Source organism: Camelus dromedarius, chromosome 5 (genome assembly GCF_036321535.1).
Source record: "Camelus dromedarius isolate mCamDro1 chromosome 5, mCamDro1.pat, whole genome shotgun sequence".
Lineage (NCBI taxonomy): Eukaryota > Metazoa > Chordata > Mammalia > Artiodactyla > Camelidae > Camelus > Camelus dromedarius.
Genome location: NC_087440.1, coordinates 31,821,934 through 31,845,263, shown reverse-complemented (window position 1 = coordinate 31,845,263; position 23,330 = coordinate 31,821,934). Strand labels below are relative to the sequence as shown.

Below are 23,330 nucleotides of genomic sequence, written 5' to 3'. Positions count from 1 at the left end.
GGTGCCTTGACAGCCTACTCAATTAACCAATAGTTTTTTGTACCGTTTATCAGAATTTGTATTATGAAAAATTTCCATTTCAACAAATTCTCATGCTTGTCTAGTTAGGTCTGTGACCTAACTATAAGCCTCTCCTTTACTTGGAATTTGAAATTTAATCTGTCATAAGCATTATGAAATCAGTGACAAAACAAATTACACTGCCTTGTTTTTGATTATTGAATACTTACCGATTCCTTTTGTTACAAGAAAATCTTGGCGTTAATAGTACACTAAATCTTTGTAGAACTCTTCCAGGACTCAATCAATAAGTATTGGCAAAGAAAACCAGATCAAAATTTATTGTTTTCTATTTCAACAGTTCTATAACTGGCAATCATATCATAACATTTGCACATATAAACTGAGCAACTTTTTTTTGAGAAATTTAAAATATTAATTCATTTAAAAAATAACAAATCCATTACATATTAAAATGCATGTTTATTTAAAAATTTCCTCCAAAATTAATGAAGAGGACAGTATTTTACATTTCTATAAATCTCTTTAATATCTGGCTTTATAAAAGAGGGCTAGATTTCCATATCTGTTTCTACATTCAGTCTACCATGATATGACATATCATGTAGCCTACAGAAAAATTTCACTGTATACTTGTGACAGAAAGAGAGTGAACAAAACACAATTAACATCTCATTATTATTATTATGAAAATGGTTTTGACCTCATGGATATGTGGAAAGATGCCAGAGGCCCCAAGAATCTACACTGACCAATTTTTTAACAGCTTTATTGAGATTTAATACACATACCATGCCAATTCATCCATTTAAAGGATATAATTCAATGATTTTTAGTATATTCTTTGAGATGTGCAAATATCATAATTTTAGAACAGCTTTATCACCCCCTAAAAAAGTATCCATTAGTAGTTATCCTCCCCTTTCCCTCCAAACCCCACGCCCACCCCCAGCCCTAGGCAACCGTCAGTCTTTGTATTCCTAGAGATTTGCCTATTCTGGACTTTTCATAAAAACAGAATCACACAATATGTGGTCTTTTGTGACTGGCTGCTTTCACTTAGCATAATGTTTTCAAGATTCCTACATGTTGTGACATGTATTGGTACTTAATTCCTTTTTGTTGCTGAATAGTATTTCATTGTATAGGTATACCACATTTTATTCATCCATTCATCAGTTGATGGGCATTTGGGTGTTTTCACTTTTTGTCTGTTGTGACTAGTGCCGCTATGAACATTTGTATACAACTTTATGTGGAAACATATGCTTTTTTTTCCCTTGGGTTTATACCTAGGAGTGGAGTTGCTAGGTCATATGATAACTTGATTTTATCCATTTGACGAACTGCTAGACTTTTTCAAAGAGGATGCACCATTCTATATTCCCACCAGCAATGAATGAGGGTTTATAACCCATTTTAAATTATTTTTGTATATGGAATGAGATAAAAGTAAATTTATCTTTTTACATGTGAATAGCCAGCATCATTTGTTGAAAAGACTTTTTCCCTCATTAAATTACATTGGAATTTTAATTACAGAACAATTGACTTAGTTTAGTTTAGTTTTAAGTTAAATTAAAATTTGGGGGTGTTTAGCCTAGTGGTAGATTGCTTGACTAGCATGCACGAGGTCCTGGGTTCAATCCCCAGTAACTCTATTAAATAAATAAACCTAATTATCTCCCCCACCCCACCCCCCAAAAATCAAGCAAACAAACAAACAAACAAACAAAAATTTTTAACCTAATTACCTCCCCCACCCCCCAAAAAATTCAGTTTCTCAGTTGCGCTAGACACATTTCAAGCACCCAACAGCCACATTTAGCTAGTGGCTACTGTACTGGACAGTGCAGCCTCGGAGAACACAAAGGTTAAAATGTTACAGTCCCTGACCTCAAGGATCTCACGGTCTAGAGACATAAACTTAAGAGAACTGAAACAGTTTAAGCAGCGTGCTCACAATAAAAAGCAACAGCAGGAGGAAAAAGGGAGTTTTGCAAACTGATATATTCAAAGCGTGGCTATACCTGTTAGTCAGGGTTCTCCAGGGAAACAGAATTGATAGGATAACATCACTCTGCCCCCCGCCCCACTACCACCTTAAAACACATTAATGGCTATTTGGTGCCTGCAGGTTAAAATCCAAACTCCCTTAACTTAGTTTGTAAGGTCCTTCGTGGCCAGCCGTCACTGGCCTTCCAGGCTCTCCTATTGTCATATTTCCCCTGGTTACTACCATTTTTAGCCACAGTGAGTTCATTTCAATTCATCTTAGGCCTTTGGACAAGCTGATTTCTCTGCCCAGCTCCTTCTTTTCTTGACCTACTCCAGCTCATCCTTCAAGTCTCACTTTCAAAGTCATTTCCTCCAGGGAGCCTTTCCTGATCTCCAGTCCAGATTAATGGCCTCACTTTGTGCTCAAGGACTTCATACATCCTAGTACCCCCAGAAAACTGTCACTGTTTGTCCGCTTGTCTGCCCCTCCACAGTAATCCATGAACTCCAGAAGCCAGGACTGTGCCTGCCACAAAGTCGACGCTTGATCAGTACTGGTGGGATGAATGTTCATTCCTGGGCTGTGGTGAGGCATGCTCCCATTAAAATTGCCATCCTGATTAACACTAGCTGAACAGTCAAACTGGAAGGAGCTGGGGTTTGGAATTATTAGATAGGGTCCACGGAGATGGGGCAGATCCTGGGGAACGTTGTCATTGCAGATCCTGGAAGGAAGTCAAGACCAGCCTGGCAGCAAATAAAAGGACTTAGCCCACCTAAATCAGTCAGAATCAGGAAGAGAGTCTAACAAGAAGGGGCTGGAAAAGGTTTGGAAAGTCAAGCAGGCAAGTGGAAGTAACAGATACCACTTATGGAGCATTCACATTTGGTTGGGAGCTGTGCTGATAACTTCTTTTCTTCCCCCATCTTTATTGAGGTATTGTTGACAAATGAAAATTGAATGTATTTAAAACATACAACATAGTGTTTTGATATATGTATACATTGTGAAATGTTTACCACAATCAAGCTAACTAGCTAATTAACCTATCACCTTACATAGTTACTTTTTTTTTCTTGGTGAGAATAATTAAGATCTATTCTCTTAGCAAATTTCAAGCACACAAGACAGTACTTTTAACTATAGTCACCATGCTATATCTTCATCAAATCTCCAGAAGGTACATCCTTCATATCTGAAACTGAGCAGTACCCTTTCAGCAACATTTCCCCCACCTCCCCAGCCACTGGGAACCACCTTCTACTCTCTGCTTCTAAGAATTTATCTTTTTTAGATTCCACGTATAAGTGAAATCATGCAGTATTTGTCTTTCTATATCTGGCTTATTTCACTTAGCATAATGTCCCCCAGTTTCACCCATATTATCACAGAAGACGATTTCCTTCTTTTATGACTGGATAATATTCCATTGTATGTATGCCACATCTTCTTTAGGTACCTATCCATCGATGGATGGATGATTGTTTCCATGTCTTGACTATTGTGAAAAATGCTGCAATAAACATGAGATGTAGATATCTCTTCAAGACAGTGATTTCATTTCCTTTGGCTATATACTCAGAAGTGGAATTGCTATATAATATGGTTCTTCCATTTTTAATTTTTTGAGGAACCTCTATACTGTTTTTCATAATGGTTGTACCAATTATCTTTATAACTTCACATACATAATCCTTAAGCCAAGTATATGGAGCAGATATTACCATTCACATTTTACAGTTAAGACTGAGGTTTAATGCTGGGATTCAAAGATAGTTCATCTTGGGCCTGTCCTCTTTTCTCTACATTAGTGCTTCTCAAACTTTAATGAGCATTAAATCACCTGGAGGGTCTTGTTAAAATGCAGATTCCTTCCCAGTAGGCCTGGGTCGGGGCCTGCGGTTCTGCAATCCTAACAAGCCCCCACTGGTGTGGATGTATCAGTCCATGGATCACACTTGGAGTCACAAGACTCTGCACGATATTTCATTTTTTTCTCAGAGAGGTAAAGTAACTCACCCAGGTCACATAGCTGGTCCATAAGCCGGGGGGGGGGGGGTTGTTTTTGTTTTTAAAATCACAGGCCTATTTGATGTTAAAACCTACAATCTTAGTCATTAAGGTATGATGCCTCCCTCTATTAGCAGGAAACAGGGCCCCCAGCTTCCAGTCTGGGGCTTAAGGGAAAAATTCTAATCCCTGAGAAAAATTCAGAGGGTTACCAAGGCAGGGCCTCTGGCAGAGGGAACAAAACCAGGGCTTAGTTACCAGACTGGGGCACAGGGTGGGGCCCAAGTCTTAGGAACCAGATAGAAGCTGAGTTTTCAGAATAACAGCACAGCAGCAACGAGGACTTGATGCTGAGACTCCAAAGGTGGCCAATAGCTTGTTCTGTCCCTCCCGCCCGCAGCCTGAAATGGGGCCAGAGCCTGGGGCACTACTGACCCTGCCAGTGTGACAAAACACAGGGGTGGGAGCCACACCACCCTTCACACCTTTCTTCCCAGGATCCTTGGCACCACCCAGAGAGTCTAGGCCTTCCTAGGGTTCACCAGTATCCTTCAGGGCTGTCGCTCCCATTCCTGCACTCCCCCTTTCCACCTTCCCTTCTCTTGATTTCAAGCCTTCCTCCCACCTCATTCCTCTACATACAAACTCCCCGGTCGAACGTCAGGATGATTCCATGTTTCAGGCCCTTATCCTATTGACCTTGCTCTGTCAGGATTCATAACAATTACCTTAATTTTTTCTTTCTTTTTTTCCCATCTTGCCTTGTTCTCTTTGAATGGCCAGGGTATAGGTCTCTGGGACTTGGCAGAAACCAGGGGCACTAGTATTGACTCAGTCTGGGGTCTTCATTGGGGAGTGGGGGGCCCGCAGGAGTAGCACAGAGCAGGGTGAGAGCAGGGTGCAGGGTATTTCGGACGCTTCTGGGCTTCTACCTTCATATCAGGAATCCAGCCATCCATGCTACCCCGGCTGCCAGCTGGAGGACAGCATCAGAGTCACCAACTATATTAGGATCTTGGTCAGAGCTTTTGATTGACTTCTGGCTAAAGGCCACTTCAGAACTTCCACAACAAAGGACGGGTACAAATGTGACCTAAGGATAAGTTACAGAGCCCCCAAACAGAAAAATGACCAGATAAGTTTCTGAGCATGAAAAATGTAGCAATTCAGAATTGGTTTTGCAAAAGAAAATGATCAGACATTATTATGTCAATGTTACTGTTGTGGGAAAAAAAAAAAAAACTTTTTCACAGCAGAGTCAGACATAGCCTCTGCTATATTAGAATAATTTCCCATGACCTGAAAGCCCACCGTGTACCTCCTGCACTTCTGCCCCCAGCCAGAGTCTCTCTGTCCAGGTGACCCCTTCTTCCTAGAGGAGAATGTCCAGGGACAAAGAAGAGTTGAGGCAGAAAGTTTATTGGCACCCTCTTACAGATCCTCCTCAGCCTCTTAGATTCATTTTTTAAATCATTTTGGTTCATTTTTGAGAGCTGATCACTAAGTTCTGGAGCCTCTGGTAATCGGCCAAATGCAAATTACTTGAGGAGGGACCCCTGGAATCATTCAGCATTTAAGAAACATTCAGGTGGTGGTGCTCAGCGGTAGAGTGCATGCTTAGCATGTGCATGGTCCTGGCTATAATATCTCCATTAAAAAAAAAAAAACCTCCAAAAACTGAAACATTTCATTTTTATATATTTTAGCAAAAAGACAAAAACAAAAACAAAAAACCTCAGCATGTATTTTATACATATACATAAAAGCGTATCTGGATGGATACCTCCAACTATTAACCATGGTTGCCTTTGCAGAATGGGACTAGGCACAGTAGAAAGAGCTTCACCTCCTTTGTCTTGTAGATTTATTGTTTGAATCTTTAAAGTAACAAGCATTATTTTTGTAATTAGAGAGGAAGGAAAGAAAGAAGAAGGAAAGGAGGAAGGAAGGAGAGAAAGAGAGAAAGCAAAAGGAACAGAAAGAAAGAGGAGCTACCTCCACCCTCTCCCTGAATAAGATCCAGGGAATCTCATCTATGTCCCTTTCCTGCAGGAGCAGTTGGAGCCCTCGTAGGAACAGAGAACAGCAGCTGTTCACCCTCTTTGGTACATTATTCATCATGTCTTTATTTTATTTAGATTCGTCAGAGTTGAAAGAGCTCAAGATAAAAATATACATCATAACTTCTGGCCATTTGAAATATCAAAACAATGAACAATATTGAGAGACACTAGAGGCAAGAGGGGGAGAGCAAGGGGAAAACAGAAAAAGAACACATTGGGCAAGAAAGAAACTGCAATTTCAAATAGCAACAAAGACTAGTTTGCCTAAAAATCCTGGAGGCTGCTGCTCTCTGTTCAGCTATGGCAATCTTGTTCCCTAGAGTCTGGGCCCAAAAGGTGGACATAGAAGCCTGTCTCCCTTCTTTCCCCTGGGCGTGCACTCAGCCTTGGGCAGTGGCCATGGATGGGGTTGCTTATGACCTTCCCTAACTGCCCTCTGCCCTCACTGCTCTGTCTCTGCATTCTTGCATTACTTCAGTTTTTCAGTTCTTTTGCATGCGTTCATTGTTGTCACTCCGAACCTGTGATCATATTGGCTGTGTGTTCACTGATCTGAGAACTCTCTGAGGACAAAGGGCCTCTGACCTGCCTCTTTAACCCCACGGCATCTAGGTGCTGCCTGATCCACAGAGGGTGTGCAGTGACCTTCCCGTCCCCTTCCCTCCACCTCTCCATGCTCTTCTCCAGTGACAGTGCCAGAAGCCAGGAGGACCCTGGTTAGCAGATGACCACGCAGGCACGTCTGTCTAATTCTAGCCAAGGGCATGGGGGAAAGGACAGAGCCCAGGGACCTGTGGCCTCTTCTCAGAGAGGACGCGGGGCTAAGAATAGGACTGGAGATTAGGGAGGGATTTGAACTGCATTGTTATCTCACAGGAATGGCGTTTGGGAGCCTTGTTTCCAGGCTCTTCCAAGAGCCGCACCACCCCCTCCTCTGCCCTGTGTCTCTGCAAGAGTGTGGGCCACTGGTCTCTCACCACGTCTTTCTCCTTTCCATCCATCTGCTCTTTTCTGTGAACACCGGTCCATCCCCCCGCCTCCTATCCCACCTTCTTCTCCAGTCCTAATTCCTCCTCCTTTTTCTTCCTCTATTCCTGTCTCCTGCACCTGTTTTCCCAACTTCTCTGCCTGGGTCTGCTTCCTTCCACCACTTCCCACAAGTCCTTCCCACTTATCTTTTCTCCCCCATCACTCTGCCTCCTGGGCCTTCCCCTCCATCCCCCACCCCCCTACCCAGGCTCCTCACTCTCTTCAGCTTCAGGGGCCAGATTTGTTTTCCAGGCTGGTGGCTTTTGTCTTCCCTTCCCTGACACTTTTGGACCAGTCCCTTGTCCTCTCCTCCTTCTGCCCCATTGCCATGCCCCTTCTCTCAAAGCTGAGCTGGACAAGCCCAAGTAATAGAGGTTGAGGTGGGCCGACAGCCTCCAGCCCCCTGACAACTCAAAATCACCACCACCGGACACCAGACAAAGGGACACTTCTGAGAACAAGACCCAGGATGTGCAGGCCATAGGAGCCACCCCCAGCTATTCTTAGGAACCTAGTACCACAAAAGGGCCTTTTGCTTTTCACACCACCCCCATGGAGCTGCTCTTGGCAGCCGAGGCTGTAATCTCAGAGACGAGGGGCCCAGGCATGGGAGGCCGGGCTGGAAACCGTGCCCCCTGCCCTGACTTCTCAGAGCCATGAGACTCTGCCCTTGGAGCAAGGTCACCTCCCACCGCAGTGCACAGACACACAGCTTCGAGCTCCATCACTCTTTCTGCAGTCCTGGTCTAGTCACAGCTGAGCCCCAGCTCTGCTGCCCCCACCCCTACTCCTCCACTGCACCTCCTGGCCTTGCCCTCTCTCTGGTCCCCATGCACCCTTTCCTGGCTCTCCCCCACTCCCAACAAACCAACTCTCTCCCCTTCTTACTTCCGCCCCACTCTTCCTGCTCAGAACGGGTCAGGTTCTTTTCATCTAGTCAGTCCAAAGTTCTTTGATAAAGGTTCTTCTTTCCTTGCTGCAGGGGGGGAAGCTAAGACCCCAGCTCTGGCCCCTTGGGACATTGAGGAGCCTGACCAGCTCTCAGTCCCTAGTCTGGTCCATAGATCCGAGGCGACCTGGCAGTCAGGCTGCCTGCTGCCCCTGAAGAGCTCCCTGGGGAAAAAACAGCAGCTAGCTCCCTGGGCTCCTTTGTTCCATATCAGAGCCAGGGACGTTGCTTACCACCCTCCCCCACGGCAGGAAGGACCTGCATGATGTGTGTCTCTCTTTGTGTTCTTAATCAGTTTCTAATATTTGTGTAGCACTTTGGGGCATGTGTAGCAGAGGACTGGAATCAAAGTCCTGCACTAAACTGCGGCTTGCAAACCCCGCAGCAGGAGTGCTGCCCGGCGCTGCGGTGCAGGTACAGCAGAGAAGGGCGGGCAAGAGGGCACATCTGCGAGAGCTCTGCTCCAAGACTCTGTCAGTTATCCCACGGCCGGGCGATGGGTTGGAGCAGGTAGAGGCACCTGTGCCATCAAACCAGGAACATCATCTTTCCAGGTGAAATAAAAACACTGAAGCATGAGCAAGCAGAAGATGCTGAGTTACCAGAGTCACCCGTGTTTCCAGATGACTCTCTGGGGCTACAACCTGCCTTGCTGCCCTAGGCTAGTCCTTGTACTGTGGGACACAGGAGGCCAGGACGTTTCTCAGGCCAGTCGGTTGGAGGGCCAAAGGATGAGAGCGTGGCTGCCCCCGGGCTCCGCTCTGAGCTCCAGACATGCATCTCTGGAGAAAGGCATGAGCCGGCTGAGCCTCCTCCCATTTGCAAGCCCGCTTTATGGAAGTGGGCACCTCAGCTCTCCAAGTATTCCCAGACCACACCTCAGGCTTCCAGAAAGAGAGAGGGAGTAAGGAAACAGAACCAGAAAATATAAAGGGCTGGAGAACAAAGTAAGGGCATCTTTTACACCCCTTTTTCACAGTTCAGGATTGCCCGATTTTCAAAACCAAGCAAACCGTGTTACTTGGCTCTCTTCTCCCCCTAACTGCTGTCTAATCACTCAGCTCACTTCCAAACTCCTTGGACGCAGGGTTCACACTCACTGCCTTCACTTCCTGTCCACTCATCCTTTTCTTAATACCTCACTGCAGCCTGGCTCAGCCCAGTGCCTCTACAGAAGGTGCTTGCTCCAAGATCACCCGGCTTCCTCTTCTCCACCTCCCTGACATTTAGTCTGTCTTTGGCATCTGACACTATGGCCACCTGCTCCTCTTGAAGCAGTTCTTCTGGCTTCTAGGAAACTGCCCTTTCCTTGGGTTCCTTGGCACTCTTTGGGTTGCCTTCTCCATGCTCTGTGGGCTTCGCTTCCTTCTCCCATCTTTGAACTGGAGGTGCCTCCTGGAGCTTTTCCTCTTCTCTCCAACATAATGGAGGTCCCCCGAGGCAGTCGGTCTCATCTGCCAGCCCTGCCTGCCAGTCTCACAATTCCAGCTTCCTACAGGGACGCAAACCCTCTTTGTCAGATGCCCCATTGTTACCTCTAACTCCCCTGAACCAAACACTTGTCCTCTTCCTACTAGACGAAGAGTTGTTCCCTTTTGCTGCTACCTCCATCCTTGCCAACATCACACAGTCATGAGTCTTCCTTCCTCATTTACTGAGTCCAGTCTGTCAGCATTATTTCTTCCTTAGAAATCCTTCCAGCCTCGCCCTTTCCTCTTCACGTCTGCTGGCCCCACACTTCTCCTGACCTTGATCGCTACTCTGTCCTCCTCTTGGGAATCTGTGCCTCCAGCCTCTTCTCCTTCAAAGCACCCACTAATACCTGTGCTAGGCCCTCAAACTCTGCTGTCATGACATCCCAATGACTGCCCCCTGGTCTATGGAGCTTGAGCCATTCTTCACTGCCTCCAGGATATTGTCCATTTTGTGTGTCTGGGAAAGTTGGTGGAAAGCACCTTGGAGCAAGACAGAACTGGGTTTGAATCCCAGCCTGACACTTGCTGCTTGATCTTGAACAAACATCTTCATCTGAACTTCACTGTTCAACCATAAAAATGTGATTTAATTGCTTGGTAAATGTGAGCATTAAGAGAGATGATGTGCATCACATGCCGTGCGGGGTACTTGGCACCGGTAGACACTCCACACATGAACAGCCCTTTCCCCTCTTCTTCAGTGTGCTCCCTGCTGAAATTTCCAGACCCCACACAGACCAGCCAGGAGTATGTCCTCTGAGTCCTTACCACCTCCCCATCCCGTTCCCCTGCCAAGCCTTTGGTCATGCTGGGAGTCTCACCACCTAGACCACATCCCTGTGCTCAGTGATTCTCAAAGTTCTACCCTCCCTTCAAGCCCCACCTAGAAACCTTTGACTGTCCCAGCCTACACCGAACAAGAGTTTCTCTGCTTTGGGGTTGTTCTGTTTGTGGACCACACTGCGTGCCCTGGAACCATCCTCCCTCAGCTTCCAGGGTGCTACCTGTGGCTTCTTGAGCTGATGGCAATGCCTGTGAGTCAGAGGTCATGTGATCCTCCCATATCCCCCACGGAGCTGGGCATGCAGGGGGTCAGCAAGGCGTCTGATTAAGTGACTGACTGGGACCCAGCTAAGGGATGGAAGGAAGAATGAGATAGGCTGGTAGCTGGGACAGAGGTACTCCTGGCAAGTTCATCAAATACTAATGATCTGTCTTAAGACCGGCTACAGATACGGCCCTGCCTCTGTACTGTGTGTGTCTGTGCAGAGCTGTATCCACACCCACATATGTGTAAAGTGTGGTATGTGTGCTTGTGTGCACTCACCTGCACTTATGGCAGCTGGTAGAGGCGGGGAGACAAGCGATGGTCCCAGTGAGGCCTGCTTAAGAAAAGGGGGTCTCTGATCATAAAACATAAAGTACAGAACCCCTTCTCCCCTTGGGAAAGGGGCAGCTGACTACTCAATCTCTTGGCTTCTCATTGAGCAATTACCATCCACGCCTATTAAATCCCATGGTCTCTCTACATCCTGGGCTGATCCAGGCCTGGCAGCCACAGGACATTGCTTCAGGGATGCCTGTGAACAGAGTAGATGTCCTTGGGTGGAGGAGCAGGGGCCTGTGCCCAGCTGGAGCCCCACACAAAAACAGCAGTGTGCAGGGCTAACACCAAAGTGCCCAGTAGGAGACTCTGGGTGTTGGTTTTCAGTTTGCCCTATTATTTCATATCACAACACCCTGGCCATTCTCCTTCCAGAGGTTCCTAACCCTTCTACACCCTGAGTCTGGCTCAAGCCCAGGGATGGTTAGTACTACTGATGGAAGTTTGGTCAGTTCCATCTTTGAGGGCCTCAGTTTTATCTGCCTCCCCTCCACACCCCACTTCCATCCCCGAGGGCCAGCCCAGCTCCATCAGGCAGCTCCACCCAGGATCACTAAGAGCTTCAGGCCAGGACACACACACACAAAATGTAACTGATGGTTGGCTCTAATGGTCAAGCAGCCTCCACCTCAGGGCCTCTGCTCCCATCAGGGGTCTTTGGCCAATATCACCACTTAGTCTGGGTGACTCCTTGGGGGACTCAGCTCAGCACATTGGTCTATCATGCGGGCAAGTCCATGGGGCTGCAGTTAGGCAGCGGTGCCTCTCTTGGCCTTAGGGCTGGGCTGTGGGCCTGTATGGAGCCTAGGACAGCCTGAGGACTGCCTTCCAGTTATGCTGTTCCCAAAGGCAGCCACGATCTGGGTGAAAGGGACCACAGGACTGCTGGATCTCTGACCCACCCTGGCCCAGACCATCCCTTGAACCAAGCTGATTTAGTGGGGCTGAGGGAGATGTGGGGCACAGAACCTACAGCAGGGAAATCGCCTTACCTGCCTGCAGTCAGGGCTGTGTTCCTAATGACCAAAGTTGCCATTTAATGAGGGTCTGCTCTATGTCTGGGGCCGTGTTGGACCCTTTTTCTGTGCAAACTCTAGGGGTCTTAACAGCTCTGAAAGGTGAATATGACTATTCCCCATGTTATACATGATGAAACTGACTCAGAGAGGTTTGGTAACTGACATGGACCACACAGCTGGAAAATGGGAGGGCTGGGTTTTCAAAGTGGATCTTTGGGACTGCCTCCAAAGCTTGCCAGGCTGCCCCTCGCATGGCCTCTGAGGCCTCCAGCCTGGAGCCAGACTGGCCATGCCCCACTAAGCCCCCCTATTAGTGAGTTGTGCCCCTCTAAACACTCCCTGAAGGCAAGATCTAGCTTTCCAAGCACCCCAAACTAAACTGGGTCAGTCTTGGCCCCTGCCCCCCTCCTCCTTTCAGCTGTCCACTGTCTATTGGAGAGCAGAGATTCCAGGCTAGTGAGTGGGGGCAGGGTGCAGAGAGGTACAAAGATTTTGAAGCCAGCAGGAAGACAAAAGAATGACAAGAAGGAGCAGCTGTTTGTGAAGGGAAACCTGAGACAGGCACAAAGCTCAGGTCCTAATCCCAGGCTCGTGTGGAGCCAGGGTTGGGGTCCCCCCAAGGTCAGGGATTCTGAGGGCAGCCAGATAGGAGTGCTCGGCCCCACGCCAGGGTTGGCCCCCTCTCCCATGTGCACAAACAACCAGTGCCTGCTTCCTCTTCCTGGGCCAAGACCCCTGCCTCTTTCTGCCCCTCGTCTGCTCCCCATCCCTTTGGGTTTGGGGGCTTCTTTCTGATTTCCCTCTTCTCATATTGAGATCTCCTCTAACCTGCCCTGGCGTGCCCCTCCTCCTCCCATTCCTGGTAGTAATTTTAGCAACTTTTCCTCTGAACTCCTGTTGGCTTGTTTCCAGCAAATGGCCTCTGTTTGGGCCTGACACTTGATCAGGGTGGTGACAGAGCCCAGACAAAGCAGTCACAATGCTGGGGAGGGGAGGGCAAGGGAGACAGATTACCTTTCTTCCACTCCAGGCCTTATTTGGTCTACCTTGGTGAGGCTGCCTTCCTCCTGCTCCTCTTTATTTATAGCACTTTGAACTGCTCTCCTTTGTCTTGTCTGCTACCACTCTGTGGTACAAGCTGCGCTGTGCCCACCCACCCCGACACGGGGGGCCCCTGGCCCCTCACTCCTCCCACCAGAAATGTGCATGTGAGCGGAGGCACTGGCTATAAGCTCGGGCCTGGATTTCACTTCTACTGACAGGTGGATAGAGCTGCCCGGAGGAAGGATCTTGATTTTGGTCACCATTAGATCCTTACTGACTAGAACCATGCTTGGAACATAGGTGTTCGCTAAATACTTGTTGAATGAAGGAATTAGCAAAGCTGTCCAGTCTTTTAACGGTAGCGAGCAGAAGGAAGAGAATCATGATGGAGCCAAGAGCAAGTGCCGGAGGGCTGGAGAAAGGGTGGGCATCTTTAAGGACATCAGATCCTGCAATCTGTCTCCAGACTAAGGTGCTGAGGCAGAGAGCCTAGAGGCGGAGAGGCGAGTTCTATGCCACAGAGGGTGTAGAGAACAGGGACACTGTAGCACCAATAGGCCAGCTCCCCCTAGACTTGACGGGAGGGAAATCAAAGTACAATTGATTTACTATTACTAAATGTAGAAAAGGCTTCCTAGTTCCACTCCACGGAGGCTGCCCCTTGATGAAGACACTGGCTTTGAAATGGCTCAGCCATCTCCTAAGTATCCAGTCGCTGACATCTGTGTCTGAGCCCCGGGAAATCAGGGAAGGGCGGGAGCTTTGAGCTTGGAAACTGGAGCAGGTGGATGAAAAGAGCTTTTGCCCTTCATCCCTGGTCTCTGAGGTCCTTAAAAATGGGCCTAATTCCTTAGCACCTGGCAGGGCCTGGATGGCACCCCTAGAATTTGTTCTGCTGAGCCAGGCCCGTGAGCAGGGTCCATAGCACTGCGGAGCTGGGGCCCCTGTGGTTCATGGTTTGCCCCCCACTTGCCTGTACCCTCCCCTTAAAGCTGTTCAGTGCCCTCAGACTGTGTCTTGGTTACCACGCAGCACCCCTGAACCCCCCACCTGGATTTGTACTTCCCTGATGTGCCCCACCCATCTTCAAAATGTATCTGCCCCCAACACCACCACCCCTCTCTCCACACCAGGCCTGCAGCTATCCTTCCAAGCGGACAGCTAATCAGATGGATTAACCCGCATGCGCTGGAGAGCTGTGCTTGGGAAGGAGGGGGAATTTCAAACCAAACCACGCAGTGGTTGCCTGGACACGGAGCCAGTGAAGCTTGCATAGCCAGTTGCAGGAGGAGCATGGTATTGGCTGTGTTCTGTGCTCACAAGCTTAGCCCTAGCTCCCTTCCCTCACCTCCTCTGTAGCTACTCCTGGGGCCCACTGGAAAGTGGAAGATCTTTCCTGTCCCTCTGTCCAGTTTGCCAGAACACCTATCTATCGCACCAGAGCTGGACAGAGACCACCTCACAGTACAGAAGCGGGCCGTGGGCAGCCACAGCTGTCTCCATTAGGGATCTCCTTCTAGATCAGAGCAGCTGTGTTATCTATGGCCCTGAGCTAGGGTATTTAGTACCTGTGGGCAGAGCTAGGAAAACAGACTAAAGGCTCCAAACTAGAACCATCAGGCATCTGGGTCCTGCCCTTCACACACAGTGGGTCCTTGCCTCCTTGGACTCCCAGCCCCTCTTCCCTGGCCTCCTTCCACAAGCTGGGCTCCATCCCCATCTGTTGAGCTCTCCGCCCCCACCCTCCTTGAGTCTTGCTGCCGAGGCTGGCTGCATGACCTTAAAGAAGGCATTTCATTTTCCTATAAAGTGGAGGACTTGGACCCATCACTAAGGCCTGTCTGGCTCTGAGGCTGGGTGACCTCAATGCATTGCTCAGCCAGTCCAAGGAAATCAGTGCCCGAGCCAGAGTCCCCATCTCTAAGCTCCCTGATCATTGTTCTTGCCACTTGGCGGGGAAACCTCCTTCCACCTGCCCCCATCTAGCCCCTACCCAGGGTGTATGCCTCCAACTCTGCCCCTACCCCTCTGCTGCTGACACTGAGCCCCTTCCCATCTCACAGTTGGATGCAGGACCCAGGTCAGGGAGCAGGGAGGACACTAGGCAACAGGGGCCAGGCTGGTCCTGGGGGTAGGGGCTCGAGGGCAGCAGTGACAGGGACCAGCAGAACATGGGGAGGGGACAGCCAGGGCCCTGCCTCCCTGAGGTCACGGTGGTCGTGGTCAGTTCTCTCTCCTGCCAGCTGTGGAATGTGAGGCCTGGCCTGGGAGATATTTTGGCTGCACTTGGAGTCATCCCCGCCCCCTGGAATCAGACCCTGCTCACTCCATGCCATAACAATGACGACCACTTCCAATTGTTTCCTAGCTGGAGGGAGCGGGGAGGGGAGCAAGGTTTGGGAAGGGGGGGAGCCTGGGGGAAATGCTTTTAGTGACAACAGTCCTTTCTAAATCCGGCTGGGGACTGGGTGCAGGTGGGGGTGGGGGCGCCCTGCTGCCCCATATATACGGCCCCTAACCAGGTCGGCTCCACAGCTCTCTCCTGCACTCTCTCTTCTTTCTTGCTGCTCTCAGGTAGGAGCACCCAGCTGGAGGCCTTCCTCTGGGACAAGGGGCCTCAGGTTTAGGAATGGGCTCCTCTAGGAACAGCAAGCTGCATGCAGGGCTTCACGCAGAGTACCAGGTCTGGTCACTGAGCACACATGGGCAGGTCTAAACACATTTGTATGTGCCATGGGCGTGGGGGGCTCATGTGTTACAGGGGCAGATGTCTGTATCTGAGCATGTGGGACCAGAATGCGTTAAAGGGTGTGTGTGTGTGTGTGTGTGTGTGTGTGTGTGTGTGTGTGTGTCTGGGTCTGTGTGTCTGTGTGTGTGTTGTACACAGCATGCACGGTCTGAATGCATGGGGAGGGAGGGTATGTACCTCACTGCCTAAGACAAGAAATGTCAAGTGGGAGGCATGTTTATGATCATACCTGAGGACAAGGAGGTCCACTGGGAGGGAGGGGGAAAAGGATGGCAGAGAACGATTACTTAGGAAGTGTGTGCTTTAAAGCTAGTTCTGTGAGGTTTGCAGTGTGTAACCACCCATGTCCACGCATGTGGAGAGGGCTTGTGTGTGCTTCCGGGAGTCGAGACCGCCACAGTGTGTGTGCACCCTGCAGAAGTTTTTCACAGGCACAGGCATGCGGTACGGCTCTTCCTGTCTTCATATACTCGACAGTGTACTTATGCTGTACACATGTGGAATGTGCACGTCTGTCATGAAGAGGGTTCAGCTATGTAATGGGTGTGTCTATGAGAAGATGCCCACAGGGTCTCCTCTCTGACAATGTTCACCACAACTGACTATAAAATGGGGACAGGATGGAAGAGAACTGGCTCTGGAGTCATGAGTCTTGGCTTCAAGTCCTGGCTCCACCACTCATTGTTATGTGTTCTTGGACAAGCAAGCCTGTTAACCTTGATTTCCTCATCTGTAGAATGGGGTGAGGATTGAGTACAATGTGCATACAAGTGCTCTGTAGGCTGGAAAGCCCCAGCACTGTGACCATTAGCTATACCTCAGGTGGCTCAAAGAAGGCAGGCTTCACTAGGTGGATATGAGCAAGAGTGGGGCCACCCCTCCCCCCAGAGTGAGGAATAAGAGTCTCATTGAGTTGACATCAGGAAACTATTAGAACTTGTGCTGGGGAGTGCAGAGGTCGGTGGGTGGGGGAGAGAAGAGTGTTTGAAAAGCCAGAGGATGAGACCAGAGAGGGCAACCACCACCCCTACCTGCGTTCAGGCTTCAGGGTGGAGGGGCAGTGAAGCAGGGAGCCAGGGCAAGGCAGGGACATAGGCCTGATGCAGACTTCCTTCTCTCCAGGCCCCTGCCAGCTTGAGTTTTTCCTCTCGCAGGCACATTCAAGAAACCAAGGTAAGGAGAGCTGAAGATGGGTGTTGGGAGGATCTGGGAAGACATGGAAGTCTTTGCCCCGGGGAGAATGGCTTAGTGACCAGGAGTTCTTACCTGTGACTAGTGAGGGGGCCAGGGAGGGATGAGGGTCAGAGGTGGATATTGGTACCTTCCTGCTCCTTCGAGAAGGCTGGGACAGGAGAGCCCCAGCCTGAACAGAAGTTAGCCTCCCCCTCTGCCCTGGCAGGTTTGCTAGGCTGTTCTCAGGCTGGGCAATAAGCTCAAGGAATGAGGGACTCTCGGTGGCCCCTCCTGACTCCAGAGCGCGGTGCTCCTGCTGAAGGGGAGAGCCCTGGGATGGGAGCAGCATGGAGGGCAGCCGGCCGCTCTTCCCGTCTGCTGCAGGCGCAGCCATGCCGGACGCGGAGTTGGCGGCGTTTGGGGAGGCCGCCCCCTACCTGCGCAAGACAGAGAAGGAGCGGCTGGAGGCCCAGACCCGGCCTTTCGACCTCAAGAAGGACGTCTTTGTGCCTGATGACAAAGAGGAGTTCGTCAAGGCCAAGATTTTGTCTCGAGAGGGTGGTAAAATCACCGCCGAGACCGAGCATGGCAAGGTGGGTGGCTGGGCTAGTGTGAGAGGCCACCCTGGAGGCCCCCAATACCTGGGGTGGACAGAGAGGGGTGCCACCAGGATGCACTCCACACAGCCCTGAGGATGGTCCAGTTGTCCCTTCTTTTGGGTGGGGATCTACTCCCTCCCAATAGTGCTTCTCATTCTCAACATCCGGTCTATCTTCTCCGGGACCCTGGCATCTTCTCTCTCAAACACTGCTGTCCTATAACTTGCCCAAACCCCTATCTCTGCTGAGGGGGGCTGACAGCATGGCCTGCACGTGGGCTGTTGCAGACGGTGACCGTGAAGGAGGACCAGGTGTTGCAGCAGAACCCGCCCAAGTTCGACAAGATCGAGGACATGGCCATGCTGACCTTCCTGCACGAACCTGCGGTGCTCTACAACCTCAAGGATCGCTACGCCTCCTGGATGATCTATGTGAGTGCGGCACCTGGGGCATCCCTCTGACTCTAGTGGCTTCCTGCTCTGTGTGTTTTCATTGCCTGGAGCCCAGACTTTCCGTTCTTTGTGCCCAGGCAGTGCAGCACTCAGTCCTAGTCCAATGACCTAACCCTAGTCTACGTAAGCATCCTTGATTCAGCTCTAGTACTCGAGAGTTGGGGTTAGTCAGATTTAGTGCATTGATATGTTTTCCTTTCTCTTCCTCTTCTCCTAAGGCCTTTTTCTCCCCCTTTATCACTGACAACTCACTTCTCCTTTTCCCCACCCCAGACCTACTCGGGCCTCTTCTGCGTCACCATCAACCCCTACAAGTGGCTGCCGGTGTACAACGCCGAGGTGGTGGCTGCCTACCGGGGCAAGAAGAGGAGTGAGGCGCCGCCCCACATCTTCTCCATCTCTGACAACGCCTACCAGTACATGCTGACAGGTGACAGGCCCCAAGAGAAGGGTTTCCTGGGGGCCCTTCCTCCTCCTGAGGGGTTCAGGCAGCTGGGAGTTGCCAGAGAGAGGCAAGGAGGGGGTGTGGGGAAGCCAGACAAAGCATCCTGTACACCTCCTGACTTTTTCTCCCCATTTTCTCCCCACAGACAGAGAAAACCAGTCCATCCTGATCACGTGAGTGTGGCTTCTACTCTGTTCCCTTTCAGAGTCTCCCCGAGCCCAGCCCCACCCCCAGCCTCTGAGCACAGACCCACAGTTCTCTTTCTCTCCACCTTCATGCCAGCTCTGATTTCTTCTCTGGCCTTCACCCTGACCTTCTCCTTGCTCTCTCCTTTCCTTTCTGCTTCCCATCCCTCTCTTATTTTCCCTTCCCCATCTCCTTCACTCATGCTCCTCCAGCTCATCACTCATTTATCTACAAGCCCAGGATCACCATGTCTTCTTCACCTCTTCATTTTCTTCCATCTTTCCCTTTGGAAACCTTCCCCATTCTTCCAGCCCCACCCATTCTCTTCCAAAACAGCCGAGGCCCTTCTCCTCTGATTGCCCTTGCCCTGCTAAGACTAGGTTCCACCCGCCCAAATCCAAACCTTCTTGAGGCGTCCTTCCTGTTTGCTACCCAGACCCTCCGTAGGTCAGAGTATAGCCTTGTGTTTGGAATACCTGTTACCTGGCAGTTTCATGCTTCAGGGCTCACACAGCCAAATCAAACTAGGCAATCTCTCCTGACTTGAGGCTTGCTAGTCTCAAGCAATGTTTGTTCCCCGCCTAATGAGCCTAACTGTCCCAACAGCGGAGAATCTGGGGCAGGGAAGACGGTCAACACCAAGAGGGTCATCCAGTACTTTGCTGTCATTGCCGCCATTGGGGACCGCAGCAAGAAGGAGCAGACCCCAAGCAAGGTAGGCCTGCTGTCCTCCGAGGGCCTGCACCACAGAGGAGAGGGAGGCCTCTCACCTGCCATCCTCCTTGACCTCTGCAGGGCACCCTGGAGGACCAGATTATCCAGGCCAACCCAGCTCTGGAGGCCTTCGGCAACGCCAAGACCATCCGGAATGACAACTCCTCTCGCTTTGTGAGTGGTCCCTGACCTTGGACTTGGGATTTGGACTGGGGATGTTGTCAAATATGAGCCTTCCCTCAACTCATCACTACTCTTTTCCATCTCTCCAGGGGAAATTCATTCGAATCCATTTTGGGGCGACTGGAAAGTTGGCATCTGCAGACATAGAGACCTGTGAGTGCCACGGATCTGCAAGGGCTCAGGCTGAGCTCACCCTCTTCTCACTGTCTTCATCTCAACCTCTCCTCTGTCTCTGTCTCTCTATGTCTCTGCCCCTGTGTCACTAGGTCTGTATATTTGTCTCTCTTAGACTCCCTCTTGTCTTTCTCCATTTCTGTCTCTGAATGTCTGTCTTTCTCTGTGACTTTTCTCAGAGATTATTTCTCTCCTTCCGAGACTCTGTCTCCAGCTCCATATCTGTGTGTCTGTGTATGTGTCTCTCTCCCTCTCTTGATTCTCCCTCTTCCATCTTTTGCTTACTACATTTATCATTCATTTTTCTCTGTCTCCTTATGCCTAAATCCCAACCTTTTCTTCCTCTCTTTCTTCTCCCCTACTATTCACAGACCTTCTGGAAAAATCCAGAGTTATTTTCCAGCTGAAAGCAGAGCGAGATTATCACATTTTCTACCAAATCCTGTCTAACAAAAAGCCTGAGCTGCTGGGTGAGTCAGAGCTACCAACCGAGACCAACTATCTCCATGGCAACCTGGTCCCCTCTGCTTGTGGCTGCTTGTTGACAGGTCCTGGGTTTCTGGCACTGCTGGATTTAGTTCTGCAGGATGTGGGACCCCACTCAGCCCTATCATGTGCTCTCCTGCAGGCCATGTACTGCAGTAGGCAGCCCCAGGGAGGGCCAGGGGCTAACCATGTCTAACCAACATTCTAACCATGTCTTTCTCCCTCCAGACATGCTGCTGATCACTAACAACCCCTATGACTATGCATTCATCTCCCAAGGAGAGACCACTGTGCCCTCAATTGATGATGCTGAGGAGCTCATGGCCACTGATGTAAGTGTATGAGGACCCAGTTGAGAGGTGAGGGGCAATTGGTATGGGTTCACTGTCCCAAGAGTAGAGCTAAGACACTGGCTATCTGCTGTTCTAAGTGGTATGGCCCTTGCCAAGGGCCAAAACGTGCCCTGTGACCAGCGTGTGCTGGGATACAGGTTTGATTAGACAAAGCAGGCCAATATTTGGTGTTCAGTCAAACCAGAGAGAGCCAAAAGCCATGGGACAGAGAAGCACACAAACCAAGAAATAAAGCATCACCAAGGGAAAGGCAGGGGTGGGATCACACAGATGTCATGGGGCTGAAGCAGGCTGTTAGGTAAAGAACAGATATAGATATGGAAGGTCCAGGTGGGGAAGCAAGTGTAGGGCCTAGAAGAGGGGCAACAGTAGGAAACATGAATGGGTAACCCCGAGCAGCTTCAGAGAACCGCTGTGACCACTGATGCCAGGGCTGAGGCCGTCTATACACCACCCTGCTCGTGGACCTCCCATCTTTGCTTTGGAGTTCCCCACTGGGGATGGGAATCTCAGAACCCACAGGGATTCAGGAGACAAGATCTCTCACCAGCTGAAGAGGGATCTCATTTACCCGCCATACTCCCTTTTCTGGGGTCCACCGATACGGGGCCCTCCTATAGAACGCCTTTGATGTGCTGGGCTTCACGTCAGAGGAGAAGAACTCCATGTACAAGCTGACGGGCGCCATCATGCACTTTGGAAACATGAAGTTCAAGCTGAAGCAGCGAGAGGAGCAGGCGGAGCCTGACGGCACCGAAGGTGGGAGTCAAGGATACTGCGGGCTGGGGCCAGCTGTGGAGTCACTGAGGCCTCCATCTGCAGAGGAGGCATCCTCTTACCAACTTTGCTCCCTGCCATTTCCTTCCAGAGGCTGACAAATCCGCCTACCTCATGGGGCTGAACTCAGCCGACCTGCTCAAGGGGCTGTGCCACCCTCGGGTGAAAGTGGGCAACGAGTACGTCACCAAGGGGCAGAACGTCCAGCAGGCGAGTCCCCTTCGGACATTCAACGGGGGCGGGTGTGGGGCTGGTGAGGTGGAGTGGGGGCGCCGGTATTCACTCTTCCCCACAACTCTCTCATCTGGGTCTCTGCTCCACCTTCCAGGTGGCGTATGCCAAAGGGGCGCTGGCCAAGGCAGTGTACGAGAGGATGTTCAACTGGATGGTGGCACGGATCAACACCACCCTGGAGACCAAGCAGCCGCGCCAGTACTTCATAGGGGTCCTGGACATCGCTGGCTTCGAGATCTTTGACGTGAGCAGGGGAGCCCCAGGGGCGGGAGAACAGTAAATCACTTGGTGGCACAAGCAGCCATCCCTGGCTGAGCTGGCTATAGACCAGGCGGGAAAGGCGGTGGGCTGAACAGTGATGGAGACAGTCATGTGTCTTCAGGGGGCTCTCCCTCCCCGCCCTGACAAGGGAGGGACCAGCCACACTCCTTGCTGGGCTGGACACAGCCCCGGGCTGACCCCGTGGGCCACACAGACACCTGCCCACCTGACCCGCTCCCGCCCTCCCTGCCCCGCAGTTCAACAGCTTTGAGCAGCTCTGCATCAACTTCACCAATGAGAAGCTGCAGCAGTTCTTCAACCACCACATGTTCGTGCTGGAGCAGGAGGAGTACAAGAAGGAGGGCATCGAGTGGGAGTTCATCGACTTCGGCATGGACTTGCAGGCCTGCATCGACCTCATCGAGAAGGTGCTGCCTCGGCCCCTCTGCCTGAACTCTCCACTCACACCCCACATGCATGCACGTCCCAGACAAAATGGTAGCCCCTCTTCCTTCTAGAGACTGTGATCTGGATGACAGAAGAATCCCAAGACCTAGTTTCCAGCCCTGTGTTATCCTGGCCACCCAGGACAGGGTGGTACCTGGAAGAGCTGAGTTCCCAGAGACTTGAGAGTAGACACATGGGGGATGGGCACCTGAAGGCTGGCCTCCCACACCAGTGTGTTTAGCAGTCCTGGTTCACACATCCAAGGAGCAGGAAGTCTGAGGGTTGGATGGGGAATCATACGAGTGCACATATTTTGAACCCCAGCATCTCAGGGATCTGGGTGATGGAATGGTGTATAAAGCACCTATAGCACCCACATTCCCAGACTTTCACAAAGGTTCCTCTGAAATCAAATCAAGCTTTGGGGAGGCTTGAACAGGTGCCACTCAATAGATAACTGGACTCGGAACTGACCCTGATACCTTAGCTATCTCCGTTAGCAAATACTGAGCCTAGAGCAGTGTCTATCTCCATCCACATGAAACAGGCTCAGTGATGCTCTCCCCTCCACCCTCAGCCCATGGGCATCATGTCCATCCTGGAGGAGGAGTGCATGTTCCCCAAGGCCACCGACATGACCTTCAAGGCCAAGCTGTTTGACAACCACCTGGGCAAGTCTGCCAACTTCCAGAAGCCGCGTAACATCAAGGGCAAGCCGGAAGCCCACTTCTCCCTGATCCACTATGCTGGCACCGTGGACTACAACATCCTGGGCTGGCTGCAGAAGAACAAGGACCCGCTCAACGAGACGGTGGTGGACTTGTACAAGAAGTCCTCCCTCAAGCTGCTCGGCAGCCTGTTTGCCAACTACGCCGGGTTTGACGCACGTAAGTAGAGACCGGTTCCCCGGGGACTAAGGAACAGGGTTTCTGCTGTGGTTCTGAGGCAGGTCATTGCTACACCCTACCACTTCTGACTCATATTGGGCCCCTAGGTTTACAAGCTCAGTGAGGTAGAAATGTAGAAATAGCTGTAGAAGCTGAGGCACCTGCAGTGAGGACCCTGGCCTGGAGGCCGAATGTGAAGAGACTCTGTGATTCCTCT

General features: G+C 50.6%; 1 protein-coding gene across 2 annotated transcripts in view; it reads left to right on the top strand.

The window, feature by feature from the left end:
* Positions 1-15,503: 15,503 nt before the first annotated feature.
* LOC105098287 (myosin-7) overlaps positions 15,504-23,330 on the top strand; it is a 21,376-nt gene continuing 13,549 nt past the window's right edge. For both annotated transcript variants that reach the window (XM_064485838.1, XM_064485837.1), the window contains exons 1-16: positions 15,504-15,567; positions 16,865-16,915; positions 17,300-17,508; positions 17,802-17,945; positions 18,240-18,396; positions 18,557-18,584; positions 19,204-19,312; positions 19,393-19,485; positions 19,584-19,647; positions 20,040-20,138; positions 20,383-20,486; positions 21,128-21,266; positions 21,376-21,494; positions 21,613-21,762; positions 22,037-22,207; positions 22,804-23,113. In XM_064485838.1, coding sequence (XP_064341908.1) covers positions 17,308-17,508; positions 17,802-17,945; positions 18,240-18,396; positions 18,557-18,584; positions 19,204-19,312; positions 19,393-19,485; positions 19,584-19,647; positions 20,040-20,138; positions 20,383-20,486; positions 21,128-21,266; positions 21,376-21,494; positions 21,613-21,762; positions 22,037-22,207; positions 22,804-23,113 — 1,888 coding nt within the window. In that variant the 5' untranslated portion in view covers positions 15,504-15,567; positions 16,865-16,915; positions 17,300-17,307. The remainder of the gene's footprint in view (positions 15,568-16,864; positions 16,916-17,299; positions 17,509-17,801; positions 17,946-18,239; positions 18,397-18,556; positions 18,585-19,203; positions 19,313-19,392; positions 19,486-19,583; positions 19,648-20,039; positions 20,139-20,382; positions 20,487-21,127; positions 21,267-21,375; positions 21,495-21,612; positions 21,763-22,036; positions 22,208-22,803; positions 23,114-23,330) is intronic.